Source organism: Crocodylus siamensis, chromosome 13, assembly GCF_052110815.1.
Source record: "Crocodylus siamensis isolate JL-2025a chromosome 13, ASM5211081v1, whole genome shotgun sequence".
In the NCBI taxonomy this organism is placed as follows: Eukaryota; Metazoa; Chordata; order Crocodylia; family Crocodylidae; genus Crocodylus; species Crocodylus siamensis.
In genome coordinates this window covers 14,941,025-14,961,281 of record NC_143407.1, presented here as the reverse complement: position 1 = coordinate 14,961,281, position 20,257 = coordinate 14,941,025, and the positions used below count along the sequence as shown (strand labels likewise).

The 20,257-nt window shown below is 44.0% G+C and overlaps 1 protein-coding gene across 6 annotated transcripts in view; it reads left to right on the top strand.

Moving 5' to 3' along the window:
- The window catches only part of PPP1R12B (protein phosphatase 1 regulatory subunit 12B), a 187,186-nt gene that overhangs the window by 110,063 nt on the left and 56,866 nt on the right, over positions 1–20,257 (top strand). For all 6 annotated transcript variants that reach the window (XM_090024876.1, XM_090024874.1, XM_090024877.1 and 3 more), the window contains one exon: positions 2,892–2,933. In XM_090024876.1, coding sequence (XP_089881002.1) covers positions 2,892–2,933 — 42 coding nt within the window. The remainder of the gene's footprint in view (positions 1–2,891; positions 2,934–20,257) is intronic.

Genomic DNA, 20,257 nt, shown 5'->3' with positions numbered 1-20,257 from the left:
CTACAGAGTTGTCATAAGTCTGAGGTTTGTGATGAGCTGCTCTACATCTAGAAACAGTGAACAGCACCTTCTACTCTCTTTCTGTGTGGACTTGGGATGTCAATGAGGAAAGACATCTCATAAACGTGAGCCAGGTCTCTATAGTATGTATCATCTTGTCTTTATGTTGTATGCAGTAACAGTGAAAAAGATGAGAGTGATTATCCACTTTGGCTTATGAATACATTATTCATAGGTTTGACCAACCTATCATTGATTCTTCGGATGTCTTGGTCTCTGAGGTCTGCTGTTGGAAGACCAGTCTTCCATTTGTGACAGGACAGGTTTAAAATGAAAACTTGAATGACTAGATTACTGTTGTGGGAGTCAGTGATTTCTTATGGTGATATCTGTTATTGGGCTAACTTGTGCACCTTCTACCATCTCCACCCTTTCAAAAAAAAATTAAAAAATCAACAAATAGAACTTGTTCTCCTGCCAGCTGAAGAACCAATAGTTCAGGGGTGGGCAAAATGCGGCCTGGGGGCCGGATGCGGCCCGCCAGACTATTCTGTCTGGCCTGTGGGGTCCCTAAAAAATTTAGAAAATTAATATTTATCTGCCCTGGGCTGCCTGTCATGCGGTCCTTGATGGCTTGCCAAAACTCAGTAAGCAGCCCTCTGCCCAAAATAATTGCCCGCTCCTGCCATAGTTTAACTGTCATTGTAAATCAGTGAAGCAGCTGTGCATTCCTTCAGGAGGGTGGCATTGTGTCCAAAAATGGTTCTAGTTTCCAGTGCCATTGCCATTGATTCCAGTGCTATTGCTACTGATTCCAATGCCATTGATCATGGGATCAATACACTTTTACAAATCCCAACACTTAAATGTTTTCTTAGGGTATCAGGAAAGCTTTGAGCAGAATAGCCCTTCTCTAAGCAGTAGTTTTATCTCCTGTACTGAGATCTGATGGATAGCTTTTTCCTTGCCAAATTCTGCCTACTGGTCCTTTAGGGCACCTATACACAAGCAGCAAGGCTGCTCCAACATACTGTAATTACGGTGCCTCAGAGCAGCCTCGATTAATTGAGTTAAGTTTGCAGGAGCATGGTAATTACTGCATTCCAGCAGACTCCAGTTTCTCATATATCAGCATCCCCTCACTGAAAAATGGCAGAGGGGGCATTTTAACTAAAGCTTTCTTCAAGTAATAAGCTTGTTTGAATTTTAGTTAAATGTTCAAACTTTCAACCCCTGCTGCCATTTTTCAGCATGAGGACACTGATGCACGAGTTGCTCCAGGCACTTGAATTAGAGTGGCTCTCAGAGGACATGTATAAACACCCTTAGTCTTGGGCAATGCAACCTCTTTGCCGTGGCAGAATTTTCTGTGGCTTAGTGTCCCAGAGGATGAGTTTTATATAACCTACCTCATTTCTGGATGTCCACATGAAAAGGATGAATTTTGCTCTCTTGTATGCACTGCTTTGAAAATCCCATTATAAACTCTTTGGCCTTTAGCCATTTTTATCCGTACGTAGCTGCAGATTTCCTTTGGAGTGATAAGGTCCACAGATCTGGAAATAAATGGATCATTCTAAACAGAAATAAAAAAATGTTTGATTTGTGTTTGTCTATGCCACAAATTTACCATCGTCTGCATTAGGAGATATTTTTTCCTTCGATGTGTATTTTACACATGTAATTTAGGGAAGTAGCTTTGAATTATTATCCAGGCTGTGAAAGTTATATCGACTAGAGGGGACTTCATGAGGCAGTATATTTCCCCTGTGTTGGTGACTGACAGGTCTGGTTCACACTGCTTGCAGCTTGGGGACAGAAGTACCATTGTAGGAGATCTGTGGAACTTATTACTTGAAGAAAGATATTCTTCTGGTAATAAGCAAGGATACATTTTTCATATTCATGTATGGTGAAAACTGGCATACTGTCAGATGTTAGGTTCCTATGCCTCTGTAGACTCTTTTTTCCAAGAAGACTGCTGCAATGTAATTCTTAATTACTTTTGGGAATACACAGTTCAAATCTTTTTTTTCCAGGTGGCTGTTCAAATGACTGCTCTAAGCAAAGTTTGCAAAGCAGTGGGCATCATTTGTAGATGTTTGTAATATTAAAACTTTTTGGCTTATTATAGCTGAAATAACGCTTAAACATCTTCACTTTAATTCCACAATGCAGAAATTACATACCAAATCTGTAAAGATAAATGTTTGGCCATTAAAATGCTTGGTTAAATCTTTAGATGTCCTCACATTAATGATTGCTTTTGAAGTTTATCAGATAAGCACTCATTTTAGAGTTGTTGTACTTTCCTCTATCTCCTGGTTTGGGAATCTGCCAGTGAATAGTGAAACAATAAAAATAGTCCTGTAAAAGCTTCCTCAGATATTTTCCACAATTGCTTAGAAATTAAGTGTAGAAAATTCCTGTCTTTGAAAAACCCTAATCCATTTAAAGATCAGGCCACTGATTCTCAATCAGGGGACCATGGCTATCATTTTTCAAGGGGTACTTCCAGTCTGAGTGGTATCTCATGTACAAAAAGGTTGAGACCCACTCGATTAGGATATATAAATCTTGCTGCTATACAGATTTAGATGACTTCAAGGCTAAATGGTTTCACTCTGGGAGGCAAGAGTTTTTGTGGGTGCTATTCCAACCATGCAGTTGGTCCAGTAAAAGATAAATTTATACAAGCTTTCAGGCATCACAGTACCCTTCCTTGGGTTTCCTGAGGAGGAAAAGGGTACTGTGATGCCCGAAAGCTTGTCTGAATTAATCCCAGCCATGCAGTTGGTACAATAAAAGACCCACAAAAACTCTTGCCTCTCTCATTTCCTGACTATCACAGCTACAACATCACTTCACTTCCTTTTATTTGTTCTTTTTAGGATGATGAGGTTGATGGTAATGAGGAAAAAAAAGAGACTCGGGTAAGTGTACATTTCAAAATATATGTTGGCATGAGTGACTTCCTTGATGTTGTCCCAGATTTTGATGGCAGCAGGTCTCCTCTGAATGAACTACTTCTTGTTAGTAGAAGTGTCTCGGAATACCATGCTGGAATGAACATGTGTTTTGGAAACAGGTCTAGGATCAACCTGCTTTCTGATCTTTCTTCTGATAGATGTAGAGCACATAACATCTTGAATATGCTGTTCTATAAGGTCTGAAGTGCTGTGGTAGCAGAGAATGGTATATAAAGGCTTTACTGGGGGTATAATACACAATATCAAAAAGTTGGCTGTAGTACCTGGAGTATGGCTGTCAAAAGTAAACAGAAACGTCTGAGTTCACCTGTTTGTTGCTCACTGGTAAATGGGATTTTTTTTCATGTGGTTAGAAATACAAACTGTTGCCATCTAAAGTCTGTTCTGCTGTCTTGTTCTGTACATGTGTAATCATTATATGTTACTACTGCCCTCTTCCCTTCCCATGCCTCTTGTTCTGGGTTTCATGATTTCTGACCTTGTGCGCCCCGCGTCTGAAACAATCTCCTCATTTTCAAAGTACCCCCTTCCTTAAAGACTTTCCTCTTTTATGTTTAAATGCACCCCAAGGAATTATGTGGAGAAAAATTCAAAATTATGCGCTGAGTCATGTGCCATGTTGTGGCACAGATCCAGCTCAGCCTGGCTCCATGCTTCCTTGTGTGGCTTTCTGCTGGAGTGCTGGAAGCCCTACCTGGAGACATGGAGCCAGCCTGGCCCAAAGGCACATGGCTCCCACCTGCAGTGCCGTGAGCCTCATATGCTGGAACACAGCCAGCCCAGTCCGGGTTGAAGGTCCAGTGGGCCGGCTGGGCCAGCTCTGGGCCACCACGTGCAACCCCTGGGACTCATCTGGAGCTATGTGTCGCCAGAAGGGCTCCGTCTGGTGCAGCCCTGAGTGCCCTGAGGGCCTGCTGCTGCTGTTGCTGCTGACGGCAGCAGATGCTGTGCACCATTGGGGGGGGGGCATATGACGGGCCCACACACACACACCCGTGCCCACCCCAAACCCCTCCTGCAGGCAGGTACTCCCCAGTTGCATGCCACTGCACTTGGTGCCTCCATGTGGGACTTCTAGCTGGAGTGCTGGAGGTAGACACAGAGCCTGCCCAGGTTAAATTATGCAAAATTATACAGTTATGTGCGGCCATACGTTTTATGCACAAAATTGTCTGGGCACATAATTGTGTAATTCCCCAGGGTGTATTTAAAGCCTCCCTTCATCTGAACTTTTTTGTTTTGCTTTTTTTTTGTCTTTAGCTGAGAAATGTTTGGTCTTGGAATATGTCTTAATCTGGCAAAGTTCAAGCAATGTGCTTGTTTCCAAACCATCAGTGCATCATATGTTAGACCTGGGTGGGGGAGGACAAATAAAACTGCAAGGTTGCACAAGTAATTGCCACAGGTTGATAAAATCATGTGCCAGCATACTGTATTATTGTAGTGCTTTAAAGGGCATCTGATGTCTCTTAACTCATATGGGCTTTTTCACATAGTCTGCTACCTAAATCATTTTGCGGTCTGGGGGTTAGTGGCACATAAGTTGGAATGCTGAGTGGCCTTTTTTTTGGTTTTGTGGTCTTATAAATCTTCTGCCATACTGCTTGATTAATGTGTTCTCTCTCAGCACCCCGTGACTCAGACCTGTTATAGTGGGGCAGTAAAATATCTGCCCAGGATTTGCTTGTCCCCAACTTTTACTTAGAGAAGCTGTAGTATCTCATTACTTTTTAGAGCAAGAACTTGAAGGATAACTTTTGTGTCAAGGGTGTTCTGACATTCCTTTAAGAAGTTGCCCAAATATGCCCAAATTAAGATTTTGAAAATCTCAGTTGGTATATGTTCAGTCTCAGTCTTCCTAGAGCTTAGTAACTAAAACCTTTTGAAAGTTCTGTCTCCACTGGGATGAAGTATGTGCCTCAAAACTCTTGCAGGTGAACAATGTAAAGGAGAACTGTGCTCACAAGTACTGAGAATGTGACAGCACTAAGTTATGTGTGTCCATGCTCTGCAGCTGAACTGTTCAAAAATATCACAGATTTATGAACCAGTTCACAGTTGTTACAAGTAAGAGGTATTCAGACATATGGTGCAGTAGCCTTCCAAGTAGATGGTAACCTTTTTAGGCATTGAAGTGCTGTGGTTCTGACACCGGGGGCGTGGGAGTTATCATCTAGCCCAGCATGCCTTGGAGTTGGCTAGTTGGGAGGGAAGTTCTTGCACCCATGATTTTGAGGCTGGGGCATCATGAAGGTCTGTGGTTGAGTAGGGAGTGAGAACAGTTGGTTATTAGAAATATAGCTTTTACTGAACAAGCAGTGCAAGGGAGCACATTGATAAAGTGTCAACAGAAGGGAGGGACAGAATCCAGCTAGATCTAGAAAGATTACAGAGGTGGGCGGATGAGAATAGGGTGGAATTCAGCACAGATAAGTGAAAGGCGCTGCATCTAGGGAGAAGGGACCAGCAACACACCCATAGGCTGGGGAACACCATTCTTGTCAACGCAGTGGCAGAAAGGGTTCTTGGAGTCATTGTTGACTCCAGGATGAACATGAACCGCCAATGCGAGGAAGCGGTCAGTAAGACTAACTGCCCCTTGTTGTGCATCTGCAGATGCATCACAGGCACATCCAGGGAGGCGATCCTTCCCCTCTATGCAGCATTGGTCAGGCCGCAGTTGGAGCGCTGCATCCAGTTCTGGGTGCTGCACTTCAAGAGGGATGTGGCCAGCACTGAGAGGGTCCAGAGGAGGGCCACTCATATGGTCAAGGGGCAGCAAGGCAAGCCCTGCAAAGAGAGGTTAAAGGGCCTGAACCTATTCAGCCTCCACAAGAGAAGGCTGAGAAGTGATCTGGTGGCTGCTTACAAACTCACCGGGGGGACCAGTGAGAATTGGGGTAAGCTCTGTTCCCCTAGGCACCACCCGGGGTTACTAGGAATAATGGCCACAAATTGTTAGAGAGCAGGTTCAGGCTGGACATCCGGAGACATTACTTTACAGTTAGGGCTGCCAGGCTCTGGAATGGGCTCCCAGGTGAGGCGGTGCTCTCTCCTACCTTGGGGGTCTTCAGGAGGAGGCTGGACAGATATTTAGCTGGGGTAATATGATCCTGGCACCTGTTCCTGCCCTGGGTAGGGGGTTGGACCTGATGATCTGTTTAGGTCCCCTTCCAACCCTAAGTACTATGATACTATGAAAAAGAAAATGGGCGGTTGAGTTCTGTCCACATACTGGAGTAGCCAGTTACAGTACTGGGGTTTGAGGGTGAAGTGTAATGCCGTGTGGGATGTCTGGAGGAACTGTCAGACTCATGTCACAGAGTGTTTGGTGTCTGCATGTAACATTGAGCCAGTTCAGCAAACTGGTTCAAAAGAGTACTTGATTCTCCCTGTACACCTTTGAACTATTTCAGGCAGCTTTAAAATGGTGTAGCAGGCACATCTTTACGTCTACTTCAGGTTTAAACCTATCTGCGTGTTCAGTGTACTCATGCCCACAGTTAGCCTTTCTAGGCAGTCACTGCCATGGCCCAAAGTGTGGTTCAGTACCAGAAAAGAGAAGGAATTTCTTACCTGTCTCCTGGTGTGGTCCCTTGCAGGTTACCTCATAATCCATATGCAGAAAGCAGCTAAATTAAAAAATACTTAATTCTTATCGTGGCTGCCTTGCAATATGTAATTTTCGATTGCATGATTACCTGCTATCTCTCCAAAGGCCTGTGCCTTTTAGTCTGTGTTCATTTTCCTTATCTGTCCAGTCCAGTTTTTACTCCTCAGGTTTCAGTTTCTCATCCAGTCTCTCCCAGTCTTTCCAGTTACCCTCAAAACTTCTTTTCCCAGGCTCTCCCGGTCCCCATCATCTGCTCTCTCTTAGCTTTCACATCTCCTCTCCATCAGTATCTGGCTCCTTCCAGGCTACTTCTGTTTCTGCCTCCAGGTCCACCTTTTGTCCCCTTTGCATTCAAGTCAGACAGTTTCTTGAATACCACTGTAGGAAGGGGCACTGAGAACAGAAGAGAAGGAGGCTCCCTTTGGTCATTTCTTACGTCCAGCATGGAGTAAGTAGCAAGTGCAGGGGAAGTCTGACCTAATCTCTAAAGCCATGGTTGGAGCCTGCGCAGTCCATTCTGCACAAGCCCCTCTCAGCTTAATGCAGTGCAAAACACTGCAGTCCTTTGAATATCTGATTGTAAAACATGGAGATGCAAGAGTTTTTTTTATCAAAAAGGAAGTAGCTAGAATTCCTTACATGGACAGGACACTTTTGTTTCCTAACATGATTCTTGGAAAAGGCTGAAACTTAAAAAAAATTAAAAAAAAATCAGCTGGAGTTGAGTACCTGGCGTAGAATTACCTCAGTCCAGATGGTTTAGTAAAGTTGTATGCAATTTATAATATAGTCTTTTAATGGGTAGACTCGGGTACCACTGACAGCTCTGGCCAAGTCTTACTCGTACACAAAGCTTACTACATTGTGAAAAATTAGGAAAATAGACAGATTTTTATAGCTCAGGTAACATTGGAGGGCACAAGAGGTTGAGCATGGGAAAAGATACCTGTTGAAAAATAATCCATTAGAGACAAGGATCCGTCAGGAGGAATCAGCCCTGAGAAAAGTAAGTCTTGACTGGTCTGAAGAACTATATGCAATATGAAGTCTGTACTCCCATTTCAGGAGATCTGGATTCGGACTATGGTAATCATAGAATCATAGTAAATTAGAGTTGGAAGGGACCTCAAGAGGTCATCTACAGGCATACCTCGTTTTATTGCGCTTCGCTTTATCGCGCTTCGGAGATATTGCGTTTTTTACAAATTGAAGGTTTGTGGCAACCCTGTGTCAGGCAAGTCTATCGGCGCCATTTTTCCAACAGCATTTGCTCACTTCGCATTTTTTAGCAATAAAGTATTTCTTAATTAAGGTATGTACATTGTTTTTTTAGACATAATGCTATTGCACACTTAATAGACTACAGTATAGTGTAAACATAACTTTTATATGCGCTGGGAAACCAAAAAATTCGTGTGACTCGGTTTATTGTGATATTTGTTTTATTGCAGTGGTCTGGAACCGAACCCGCAATATCTCCGAGGTATGCCTGTATTCCTACCCCTTCTCTAAACAAGACTACCCCCAACTAGATCATTGCAGCCAGGGCTTTGTCGATTTGGGCCTTAAAAGCCTCCAAGAATGGAGATTCAAACCCCTCTCTAGGTAACCTGTTCCAGTGCTGCATCCTCCTAGTGAGAGTGTTTTTCCTAATATCCAACCTAAACTTCCCTTGTTGCAGCCTGAGACCATTGTTCCTTGTTCTGTCATCTGCCACCACTGAGAACAGTCTAGCTCTATCCTCTTTGTAACCAAGTTTCAGGTAGTTGAAGGCTGCTATTAAATCCCCGGTCTTCTCTTCTGCAGACTAAATAAGCCTAGTTCCATCACCCCCTTCTCAGAAGTCATGTGCCCCAGCCCTCTAACCATGTTTGTTGTCCTCTGCTGGACTCTCTCCAATTTGTCTACCTCTTTTATGTAGTGGGGGACCCAAAACTGAACACAGTACTCCAGATGTAGCCTCCCCAGTGCTGGATATAATCACTTCCCTTGATCTGCTAGCATGCTCCTGTTAATGCAGTCCAGTATGCCATTAGCCTTGTTGGCAACAAGGGCACACTTGGCTCATATTCAGTGTATTTGGGCGCTTTGTATTTCCATCTCAACTTTGTCATCTTTTTCCTGGATTCCCCATCCAAAACATCTACTAATAAAAGTCAATTTGCTATAATCCCCAGGTCCTTTTCTGTTCAGCTGCTGCTTAGCCAGTTGTTCCTGAGTCTGTACTGGTGCATGGGATTGTTCTGTCCTAAGTGCAGGACTTTGCACTGGTACAAATTATGCTCTTAAAGCCACGTGCAGTTCACTCTAGGCTGGGGCAATAATCATGCAGAGTAAGTATCCAAAGTCAAATACAGAATCTTTATTCGCTCGAGCGAGGTGCCTCTTTAAGAGAGGGACCCCACCTACTAGTTATAATACTTTTTTATACTTTCTAAGTGCGTAAGCGTTAGTTCGTGATTAGCTCGTGCTCGTAAAAATACCCAATCATCTATTAACTAAATCACTATTCTGTCCAATCAAGCGGCACTGTGGGCGTGAACACCGAAGTTTAACTCTCGTGAATTACATGCCCCTGTATTTTGTCTCAAGATGTTTCTTTATCTAACAAAAATAAATCATGCCCAACTTTCAAGGCTCTCCTGTTGACGGGACTCCCCTGTTGACTGGATTCAGCTAGCTTCATATCTTATCAGTAACCCTCACACAGTACCCTTTTCCCCTCCCAGCCGTCTCGTAAGTGCTGTGTCCGCTTTTATGAAATGGAGGCAAAAGGACAAAGAAATGGCCTCACTTTTAGCATTTTAAAGCCTTGCTTTAACCCTACAAGATTCATATACAACAGCACCTGTCCCTGTTGAACCTCATGAGATTACTTGTGGTCAAATCCTCCAAATTCTTGAGGTCTCTGAATCTTAGCCTCACCCTCTACCGTATCTACTACTCCCCCCAGGTTGGTGTCATTTACATACTTGCTGAGGGTGCACTCCTTCCCATCTTCCAGATCATTGACAAAGACATTAAACAAACCAGCCTCTGGCTCGACCCATGGGGCACTCCGCTTGATACCAGCTGCCAACCAGACAGTGAGCCTTTGAGCCAGGTGTTTGGGATTGCAAACAAGAGAGGAGTTTTGGATTCTTCTAGTTTCCTATTTCCATATTTTCAGTTACAGTTCTCTTCAGTCCCAAAATTATTGTCAGGAATAAGCTTGGTGGGTAGTTATGTTAGAAAAATGTGCCTGTCCGCAGTAGGCCAGCAATTGTAAAGAGTACGTCAGAAAAAGTACCACAGGTTGAACATAGTAATACTAGCCAATTAACCATCAAGAATGATGGATTTCAAAGGAGTGTTTACATGTCTGGCCCCAAAGGGTGAATGAGGGTGAAGTTATGGGGTGGTGGGCAGCCATGTAAACACTTCCCCCACCGCCTCCTCCAGCCTCTGGCATGGGGGCTCCCACCTCCTGTCTGCCTTTGCCTCCTCCCCTGAGCAATGGGGCTTCCCTGTGCCTCCCTGCCTCCGCTGCCTCCCCCTCCTTGCCGGCTATTGGTAATAAAAGTTGTGGGGTGCGTGCATGCATCAGGCACCTTGCCCTGCCAGGCATGGGGAGGGAGGGGTGCGGCATTAGGGTCAGGTGGCAGGGGGACCCCACCACTGTGACTCCCCTCCTCTTCACCTCCCTCTGCCCCATGCTGCCTCGGCCTGCACAGCCAATCGCTGCCCTCTCAGTGGCGCAGGCACAGTTGATGAAGAGATTTACGGGATCACAGACAGACACCCCTTTTTATATATATAGAATTTGATAGCTAGCTTTTTAGTTCATTTTAATATTCATGATTTCACAAAAATTAGTGGTACCAGTTTTTTCTGTTCCTCATATAACATAGGATAGATTAGAAATATAAAGCAAAATCCAATACCGTACATCTGAGGGCGGAAACAGGCATCACCCTGTGTTGCCTTTTTCCTGCCATAAAAACTTTTATGCTTATTTGAAAACAAAGCCGACACACATTCATATCCCCTGTTGTGCCATATATCGTGGCTGTGGTGAAGGTGGTATTCCATTGTGCTGCTATTTAATGGCAGGTGTCTATTTACTTTGTGGCAGGAGTGTGCTGGCAGCCCAAAGCTATCAGCACTTTCCCACAGTGGCTGGGGCTTCAGGGGCCAAATCCTGTGAACCGTGGGAATTCTGGTGCAGTATTGGGCCACACAAGACCTGGGGGCACCTGCCTGGCTTTCACCACTTACTGCAGTACACCCCCAAATCTCTGGAGTGCGTCTTGATAGGGGGAAACGTTGGGGTTTCTCAGCTTACCAAGACATGCCTCAGGGATCCCAGGAGGACATCTCTAAGTGGGGAAAGCCAGACAGGCACTCCCGGGGCTTGCGGTGCCCAGTCTTGCACAGAAATTTCCCAGGTGTGCAGGACCAGGCCCCTCAAGCCCCAGAAGAGCATGTTGCTTGTTGTCCTGCAGCATCAATGGATGGGAGAATGGGCAATCTACGCTTTACCAAGCGATACAGATCAGCTGTGCCAGGACATCCCAGCACAACTGATCTGCTTCGTTTGGCAGTGTCAGTTTCTACCCTGAGGATCTTGTGTTTAAACCACAGACACTGTGTGGCAGTGGTGTAGGTGCTGCAGAACCAGAACTTTGATTCCTCATTTTCGGTATGTTCAGTTTCCCTTCTGTAACTTTGTGTTTAGTGAGTTTGTCTCCAGTGTCAATGAAAAACAATGTAATCTTGTTGTGGACCAAGGGAAGGGGAACTTATCAAACTTTCTGTTTTGGAAAAGCACTCACAGATGTAAGATTAGCTGTTTATGAGCTTGCATTTTACTACTTGCCCATGATTCCATTATAAAGGTACTGTCTTTTATAGCTCCCTTCACTATATTTAACAGCTCTGAAACCCATCAGCTAGGACCACCATGGATTCTATGCTTACTGTCACTGTCCTCCCTCTTCCTCAACAAAAGAAACGGTAGTATTGTGCACAGAGTTTATAGGCGGTCCTTTTAAGTTTAAAAAAAAAAAAGTGTCTGCTTGCGGCCTGAGTTATCCAGTTTTCAGTATCTGATTGCCTAATAAGGTAAGGTATGTCCTAGGCACAAGCTGTTTTGCCTTGCAGAGTTGCAGGGAAGTTGATTTAGTAATAGAAAGACTTAATGTGAAGCCCTTATTCACTAACATGGAGGGAAAACTTGTGAATCTTACTAGTCTAGAATGTTAACATAAGCTGTGAGACCTCTTTTTATTAACGGTTTTATATAAGTCACCTTGGGTGAATGTGATGTGAAGGTAGAGAAGAATATTTACCCTTTAATATTCTTGTCTAGCACAGATGCAGTATAACAAGGTGGTAAACTGTTCTGGTCCTTGTCCCAGGCAGTATCGAAGGAATTGTATCTCACTTCAGGTACATACAGTAAAATGCTAGCATACTTAATTATGCACACTACAAGGATAGGTCTTTGAACCTTTGGCTCCATTCAGCCCTGTTAAAAGCTAAAAGTTACAGTGGCTGGTATAATGCTGCAAGGAAAGTAGACTTAGGAGCCAAATATGGATGCTGTTAGCAATATGCTCTGAAGAAAAAAAGGGAGGCTAAAAAAGTTTGTTTAATAACCGAAGTTGTTGATCTGTGATTGCGTTTAACCTTGGAGCCTTGAATATGTTTAGGGATGTTTTTGTTTGTAAACCCTGAGTACTATGGCACGGCATTATGTACAAGGCATATTTATTTCTAAATATATGTACAGAATTTTATCTTCATGGGCCTGTTTTGTCCAGCCTTGTAATCCTAACTTTTTTCATAAACCAACTTGTGCTATGTTTTGAAGTAAATCTTGCTTACTATTTATGGGTTGCCATGATGCAGCATTTAAATCATCTGCTTGTAAGCCACAGTAAAAGCAAAGTGGCAACTGGCCAATTCCTATTTAAGACATTGGGCATTTAGGGATGTAGTGTTGCTGCACAAAGCTAGGTAAGCCCACCAATCTACTTCTTGTAAAACAGTATCACATCTGAATCTCTTCACAGCACTTTCTCGAATACATCGAGGCCCTGATTACAGGAAAGTTGAGCAAGACAAAAAACTTGTCTTTAAGTCTGGCTCTGTGTACAGAGAAGAAAAGCCAAACCAGATAATAACTTGAGAATACTTTCTGGAGGTCATGATGACCTTGCATGATATCATACAATTGTAATTTTTACCTAGTTGGTTCCAAAGGCCACTCTCGTACTTCACCTTACGGTTTAGTGCACTTCTTTCAGCCTTTTGGTTTAGTCCAAGCCAAATAATGTGGAGAGCCTGCCAAAAAGTAATTTTTGCTGAAGATGCCTAGGGCAGTTTTGAGATGGATTCAGAGGGTTTGACTTGGATATGCCTATCCCTCACGTTGCTGGTAGTATAGCTGGCTTGCAAAGGCAATGTAAGTAACTTAAAAAAAATAATTTTCTTTGTCTTAAGCAGAACATTTTATGAGCTAAAACATTTGTAAATAAACGTTCTGTCAGCTTTCATTTAAAAGTATCCCAGCTATATTTCTTCGTGGCTTGTTAAAACTGATTTTCTTTTTCATATCTTGATGGATCTGACTACTTGTTCTGGGTTCTTTATTCTTATCCTTGAGTTCACAATATTAGTTCCAGGCACATGAGTCTGGAGCTGAGCCTCTCTGTTCCAATGGGAGGTAGAAATGTAGGCTTGTTTAAATGTCACATGTTCTTATTTTAATAACTTGGGGTGGGGGGGCATGTAAATATCCAGATGTCCCTTAATGGGAGTGTCATGTTGGGGGGTGGGGGTTGTAAATATGGGAACTTTTCTTGAAGTCTGTGGATTAAATCCAGCATCTAAATAGCACAAGGAAACAGTTTTAGAAGACAGTTGCTCGTGCCCTTCTGCCTGAAGATATCCTTTTTGTTCTGTCAATTCAGCAAGCTGCAGGTAGAGCCTTATTCTTGTATGCAAAATTCCTCTGTAGCTGCAAATCTTAGTTGTCTACAGGACACCTACAGAATCACTAGAGTATTTGGGAATGAAGTATTCTGGTGTATAGACGGTGTATACTTTTTCTACCTTCTGTAGAACAGAAAAGCTACATTGCTGTATGGCTTCCAAGGGGAAATCAAAGAATCATTTGAGATGAAGCAAGACAGTTAACATACTGAGGTACACTGGAGTTAACAGCTAGTTTAGGTAATAGGATAAGAATCCATAGTCCAGTCTGTGCATGATTTCTTGGTCTTGAATTTCCCGTTCTTGTAGGTGTTTAAAGTTCTTCCGTTTAAGGATGGCCACTCTGAGGTCAGTGACAGAATGGCCAGGGAGGATTACTGAATGTGTTTGGAAAAAAGCTAGAAACATGATGAAATAGGAATTGATTGATTGAATATCTCCTTGCATAAGTAAGCAGGGAAGTTCTACATCCTATAGATTATAGACTCACAGTATCTGACCTATCCAGAAAAAGAACAGAATAGAATCTGTGACTCAGATGCATACTAATAGTACTCTGAGGCTTTCTGATATCCCAGACATGTTTTGCACTTCTGTTCTGGAATGTCCCCTTCAGCACGTGTGGTTGCAGAGAGAGAGGCCTGTTTCAGCTGCTTCCAATCTACCATATGGCTCTTCTCTGAACTTTGGTTATGTGGTCTTTTTTCACTCAACTTATTACTGCTTTGTGTATTATCACTGTAGTAATAACACAGAGGAGAAGAGAAACTTCTAACAGCACTTCTCACTGTATAATTGTTGAGCAGCTTTTAGTGAAAAATATGTACCGAAAGCTCATTGCCAATTCTGGGAGCGCTGTGCTGCCTTGGTGAGGTTGCCCCTGCCCGCCTGGCAACAACAAGGGGCACAACTCTGTGCCAAGCCCCCCCCAGCACAGCCCAGCCCTGCCCCCCAGATGAGCCTCGTGCAGCTCTGTCCCACTCCCTTCCCCTGGCTCTGTGGCCGCACATTCTGGCCCTGAGCCTCAAGCCCCACGCGTTGCCTGGGCTGGGCTCCAGCCCTGCCCGGCTCATTCGCTCCCTCCCTCACTATGAGGGCCTTAATTCCCACCCCCCCTTTCCCTCTCCCCTCCCACTGCCAGACTTACCTGCGGGGAGCTGCTTTGCAGCCTGCCTGGCAACCATGTGCATGTGTACATGTACATATGTACATGGCTCCTCCATCTGATCGCGCTCTTCCCACTCCCTCCAGCCCCTTGCAAGCTGGAGCTCTGCCAGCCTGCAAGGGAAAACTCACCCGTTTCCTATGCTTTTCTCCTTTAAAGGAGAAAGTCCAGGTTTTTTGTGGCAAACAGAAAACCTGGATCCCTGTTTTTCAGTAATAACAGCAGAGTCACATTTTGAATCCTTTCACTGACTTGATACTGAAGTTCCTGAACACTTAAAAAAAAAAAAAAAAAAAAAGGCATAATTAATTTTGCTAGTCAGCATGTTCTGATTTCAAAGGTGCTGCTTTGTTTTCTTAATGAAAATGCCAAATTGTCTCTGGCATAAACCTGAATATGAAAGGATAGGTCCAGGATTTGAGGCACTGAGGGTGAGAATATGAAGGAATTCAGCACTGTCACTGCTTATTCTAATTATGAATGGAACAAGACGTTGTCAAGCCATTTATTTTAAGCACAAGAGGCACAACCATTCCAATCTCCCTGGAGTTTTTCCACCAGACATGGAGTCGTTGCTTCTGATCGCTGATATCAGGATATCACTTTGCTTTTCTGGTGTTTGTGAATTTAATGGAGTTGGGGTTTTCACTTCTCTCCCAAAAATACTTTTCTAGCTCATGATACCAAATTCAAAGGTAGGGCAATTCCTGGAATGGGGAATACATGTCTACACTCGAGTCATGTTCTGAATAGACTTGAATAATCAGTACGTGTGCCGCATCTGTTCTTTCAGAATCTCTGTTTTACTCCAAGTGGCTGTTTAAATGCATTTCTTCTCCAAATATAACCAAGTTTCCCAGGTGGTAAAACCAGGCTTTTTGTAGGGGATGTGTCTGTTCACTGCTGTTTGCTGCCTTCTCTTTCCGTGCATCTTAAAGAAAAGGTAATGTTGTCTAGAAAACTTCAGCACTGTGAAGTGAATAGGCTGAGACTCGCATCTGGGAACATCACTAAAATTAACTTGTCTTAGTGTTTTGGTGCTAATCCAGACATGCCTAGAGAAAAATAGTTTGCTTTGTTAGTCTGAAGTGAGACAGAAGGCAGGGCAGAGTGGCACCGTACATGCTAATTCATAAGCTTTTGTAAGAAGCAGTTTAGTAGCATCTGATGAAGTAAGCTGTTGGTTTTCAAATACTTGTGCCTGTCTGAATAAGTCTATAAGGTGTCATTCTGCCCTGCATTCTGCCAGACATGTCTTCTCGGATAAGAACCGGGAGTTATAAAGTAACAGACAAGTTATTGCTTTTCTTTTAAAATTGAATGCTGGGATTATGAGCACGGTGGAGTTATGACCCTACATATGCAGGTGTAACAATGTTAGATGAACAGTTGTGTAAGCAGTGTGTCTGTATGGGTGTGTGTGCACACTCACGCAAAATATAAGCTAGTTTCTCAAGAGCATCAGTGAGGGCAACAGATGAAACTATTCACTTGCACAGCTTGTATTCCATTTATGGGAAACTACTTCAGTGCCTTTCCATCATGCTTACGGCAGGGCCTCCTGCCAGCCCAAGATTTTTTTTCCCCAGAGTTTATTAGCCCTCTGCTGCTGGACCTTGTATTCCACCTTGTTTGGTCCTGAAAAAAGAAATCTGTTTGGCTCTTTCTTAGAGCTTTGCATACAATTTTACTTTCTCTGTATGATGTCGTACATCATATTTCTAGGACAAATTTAAAATGTATATTCTCTGTAGATAATAGAACCAAGAAGTATTACTGTTTCTAAAGGAGACTTTTCTGTATGTGAATTAAATTTATACAGTTATTTCGCTCAAAACTGTAAGAGAACAACCTCCAAAACTGAGGGTTATTGTATAGTATAGGCAGAACTTCTATCAATGAGACATGAGCGGATGGGATAAACATGTAGGCAGCAGTAGCATGTACAAAATTACAAACCTGTATAGGGGGTTCCAGTGATGCTGTAGTAGCCTTTCCTGACCAGAGCCCATTCGGAATAAAACCGGATCCTAATCCATATGTTAGGCATCCAAGTGGAATCCTGTTCCATCCTGTTTTAAGTCTATGAAAAAGTCAATGCAGAAGATAGGTGGTTCCTCCTGCTCTTTGTGATTTATTCTTAAAGCTAAATTGGAATAGGATCCAGCCCTGTGGTGTTCTGTAGCTATATGCTGTTCTCTTGCTGTAGCCGTTCATCTCCTCTTTGGAGAAACAAGATATTAAAATCAAAATTGTACATTTGGCTACAATTAGTCTGAAGCTCATCAGGTTAACAATCTAGCCTTCTTCTGTAAATGTCAGTATTTGTCTGCATCAGGTGTAGTTGTGATGGAAATGCAAAGCCTGTGCTATCTCCCCCCTCCCATCACACACCAACCCCAGGATGCATCTAATGTGGTAAATGCAAAGACTGTCTATGATTTAAGAATGATACATAGCTTTAAATATCCAAGAAAAGCATGAGACTGAGGCTATCATGTAACTTACTCATCTGTAACTACAGTGTAGAATAACAGTCCAATTACCACCATGCCACTCTAGCAGCTAGCATGCTGTTAAATTGGGTATGGATCTAAATTTTGTATATTGGACTACTAACACAAATGCCCAATTTAGAATGTAGTCTTGGGTCTGTTCTCGGTACAGAGTACCCATGTATCATGAGAAGTAGTTCATTGTTGAAAATTGCAGTTAATTTTTGTTTAATACTTTAGCATAAGTTTTGATTCTTTTGGTATTTTTAATACAATAAACACTAAAGATTAAAATAAACATTTTTCATTCCATTCTTTGCAGCAAATACTGGATGCCTAGTATAGCCAAGGTTGTAATTTTTTCTGTCTTGTGCTACTAACATTTGTTCTGCTTTGCTCTGAAAAGCAGTCTCAGCAGTAGGTCCAAATTAAGAGTTCACACAACGTATTATTTCTTCCCCAGTCCACTCCCACTATCCTGGTCATTCATTCAGATTACAAAGCTCACCCCTTCCCAAAACTACTACTACCCTTATAAAGCTCTTTCCAATGTGCTAAATGGAAAATAAGATTGCAGGAGTTGAAATTTGATGCAACTGATCTAGAAAGCAAATGGCTTGAGGAGCTTCTCCAATTAAAGTTAAGAGAAGGTAAATCTTCCATGTTAAACATTAGTCTTTATTAAAAGCTAGAGTTTTGAGAGTAAACAGGAACTGAAAATGGTGTGCTAGACTGTTCTCAGTGTTGTACCCTGAACTGAGAAGTTCTTTGCGTTGTGGGAAATTTTGGGGAGAGGAAGTGGCTGGCACTTCTTGACCAGGAACAATCTTGGTGGTAAATATAACGTTTTGAAGTCTGCTCCAGAACAAGACCTGATCATTTGTGAATATTTTAACTGTTGAAAATCCAGGATTTGAGTGATCTTGCATGAATCGCGGCTCTGCCCCAGCTCTGGACCATGTTGTCACCGCTGCAAGGAGCTGGGGCCCACTGCCTGCATGGCCCTGCCTGGAGCATGCTGGCTGCAGATCGTGGCTCTGCCCTGGCCCTGGACCAAGCTGCCCTCACCACAAGAGCCCAGTGGTACTGGAGCAGCCTCCTGCCCTGCCACATACCCTGCCAGCTTGACTGGGACCGGTCTCCATGGCAACCCCAGACTTGTGCTATCACAGCACAGCTGTGGTTGGGGTCTCCAGACAGACCAGCCCCAGCCATATGGCCAGGGGCTGCTGGGAAACGGAGTTTGGCTGCTGGCCAGATATGCCATTTTGCCCACCCCTGGTCTTGCTGGAGGTAGAGTTCCTTACTCTTTCCCAATGAATTCCCCGTGTAAAATAGCTATAGTAGACGCTATTAAGAAGTCTATGGGCCAACGAGAGGCAAAGCGCTGCTCGACCTGGTACTGGCTATGGGGGACGACCTAATCAGTGACCTAGTGATCGATGGGAAGCTGGGTGACAGTGACCACGAGCTGATCACCTTCACCATCCGCCATAAAGCTGGCAAGTCAGTCAGCAACACAGAAGTCCTTGACTTCAGAAAAGCCGACTTTGACAAGCTCAAGAGGCTTGTCAGTCAGGCCCTTAGGGACCATGACCCCAGGGAGATGGGAGTTCAAGAAGAGTGGTTGCTTCTCAAGGAAGCGATCCTCAGTGCACAAGCTAAATCTATTCCAACATGGAGGAAAGGCAGCAAGAAGGCACAGCAGCCCTCCTGGCTCTCCAGGGACCTAGTGGACCTCCTGCAGCTAAAAAGGAAAGCCTATAAAGGATGGAGGACGGGATTCACCTCCAAGGAGAATTATTCTGCACTGGTCCGGTCCTGCAGGGAGCAAACCAGGAAAGCCAAGGCTGCAACTGAACTCCAACTAGCTTCAAGCATCAAGGACAACAAAAAGTCCTTTTTCAGATATGTGGGGAGCCGGAGGAAAAGCAAGGGCAACGTTGGACCCCTGCTAAACCAGATGGGGCAACTGACAACTGACGCCCAGGAAAAAGCCAACCTATTAAATAGGTACTTTGCGTCAGTCTTTCATCAGTCCCACGGGACACCCATGCCTGCTATGGGACAGGGAGATCCAGGTGATGGGGATCCCCTACCCTCCATAAATGCTGACCTCGTGAAGGAACATCTTGAGAAGCTGGATACCTTCAAGTCAGCCGGCCCTGACAACCTGCACCCCAGGGTACTCAAGGAGCTGGCGAGCGTCATAGCCCAGCCCCTGGCACAGATCTTTGAGAACTCTGGTGTAGTGCCCGAAGACTGGAAGAAGGCCAGTGTGGTGCCGATCTTCAAGAAAGGGAGAAGAGTGGATCCGGCTAACTACAGGCCCATTAGCCTGACTTCTATCTTGGGGAAGATCTTAGACAAGTTTATTAAGGAGGCCATCCTTGATGGACTGGCCCAGGCTAACATCCTAAGGGATAGCCAGCATGGGTTTGTTGCGGGTAGGTCTTGTTTGACCAATCTCATTTCCTTCTATGACCAAGTGACCTATCACCTGGACAAGGGAGAAGAGATTGATGTCATATATCTTGACTTCAGAAAAGCTTTTGATCTGGTATCCCATGATCACCTCTTGGCCAAACTGCCCAGTTGTGGTCTTGGCTCCACTACGATCCACTGGCTGGGAAATTGGCTCCGTGGTTGGACCCAGAGGGTTGTAATTGATGGCAGTCACTCATTGTGGTGCCCTGTGACCAGTGGGGTCCCTCAAGGCTCTGTCCTTGGACCCATACTGTTCAACATCTTCATTAATGATGTGGACATTGGAGTCAGGAGTGGACTGGCCAAGTTTGCTGACAACACCAAACTTTGGGGCAAAGCATCCACACCAGAAGATAGGCAGGTGATCCAGGCTGACCTGGACAAGCTCAGCAAATGGGCAGACGAGAACCTCATGGTGTTTAACACCGAAAAATGCAAGGTTCTCCACCTTGGGAGGAAAAACCTGCAGCATCCTTATAGGCTCGGCAGTGCTACGTTGGATAGCACCACAGAAGAAAGAGACTTGGGG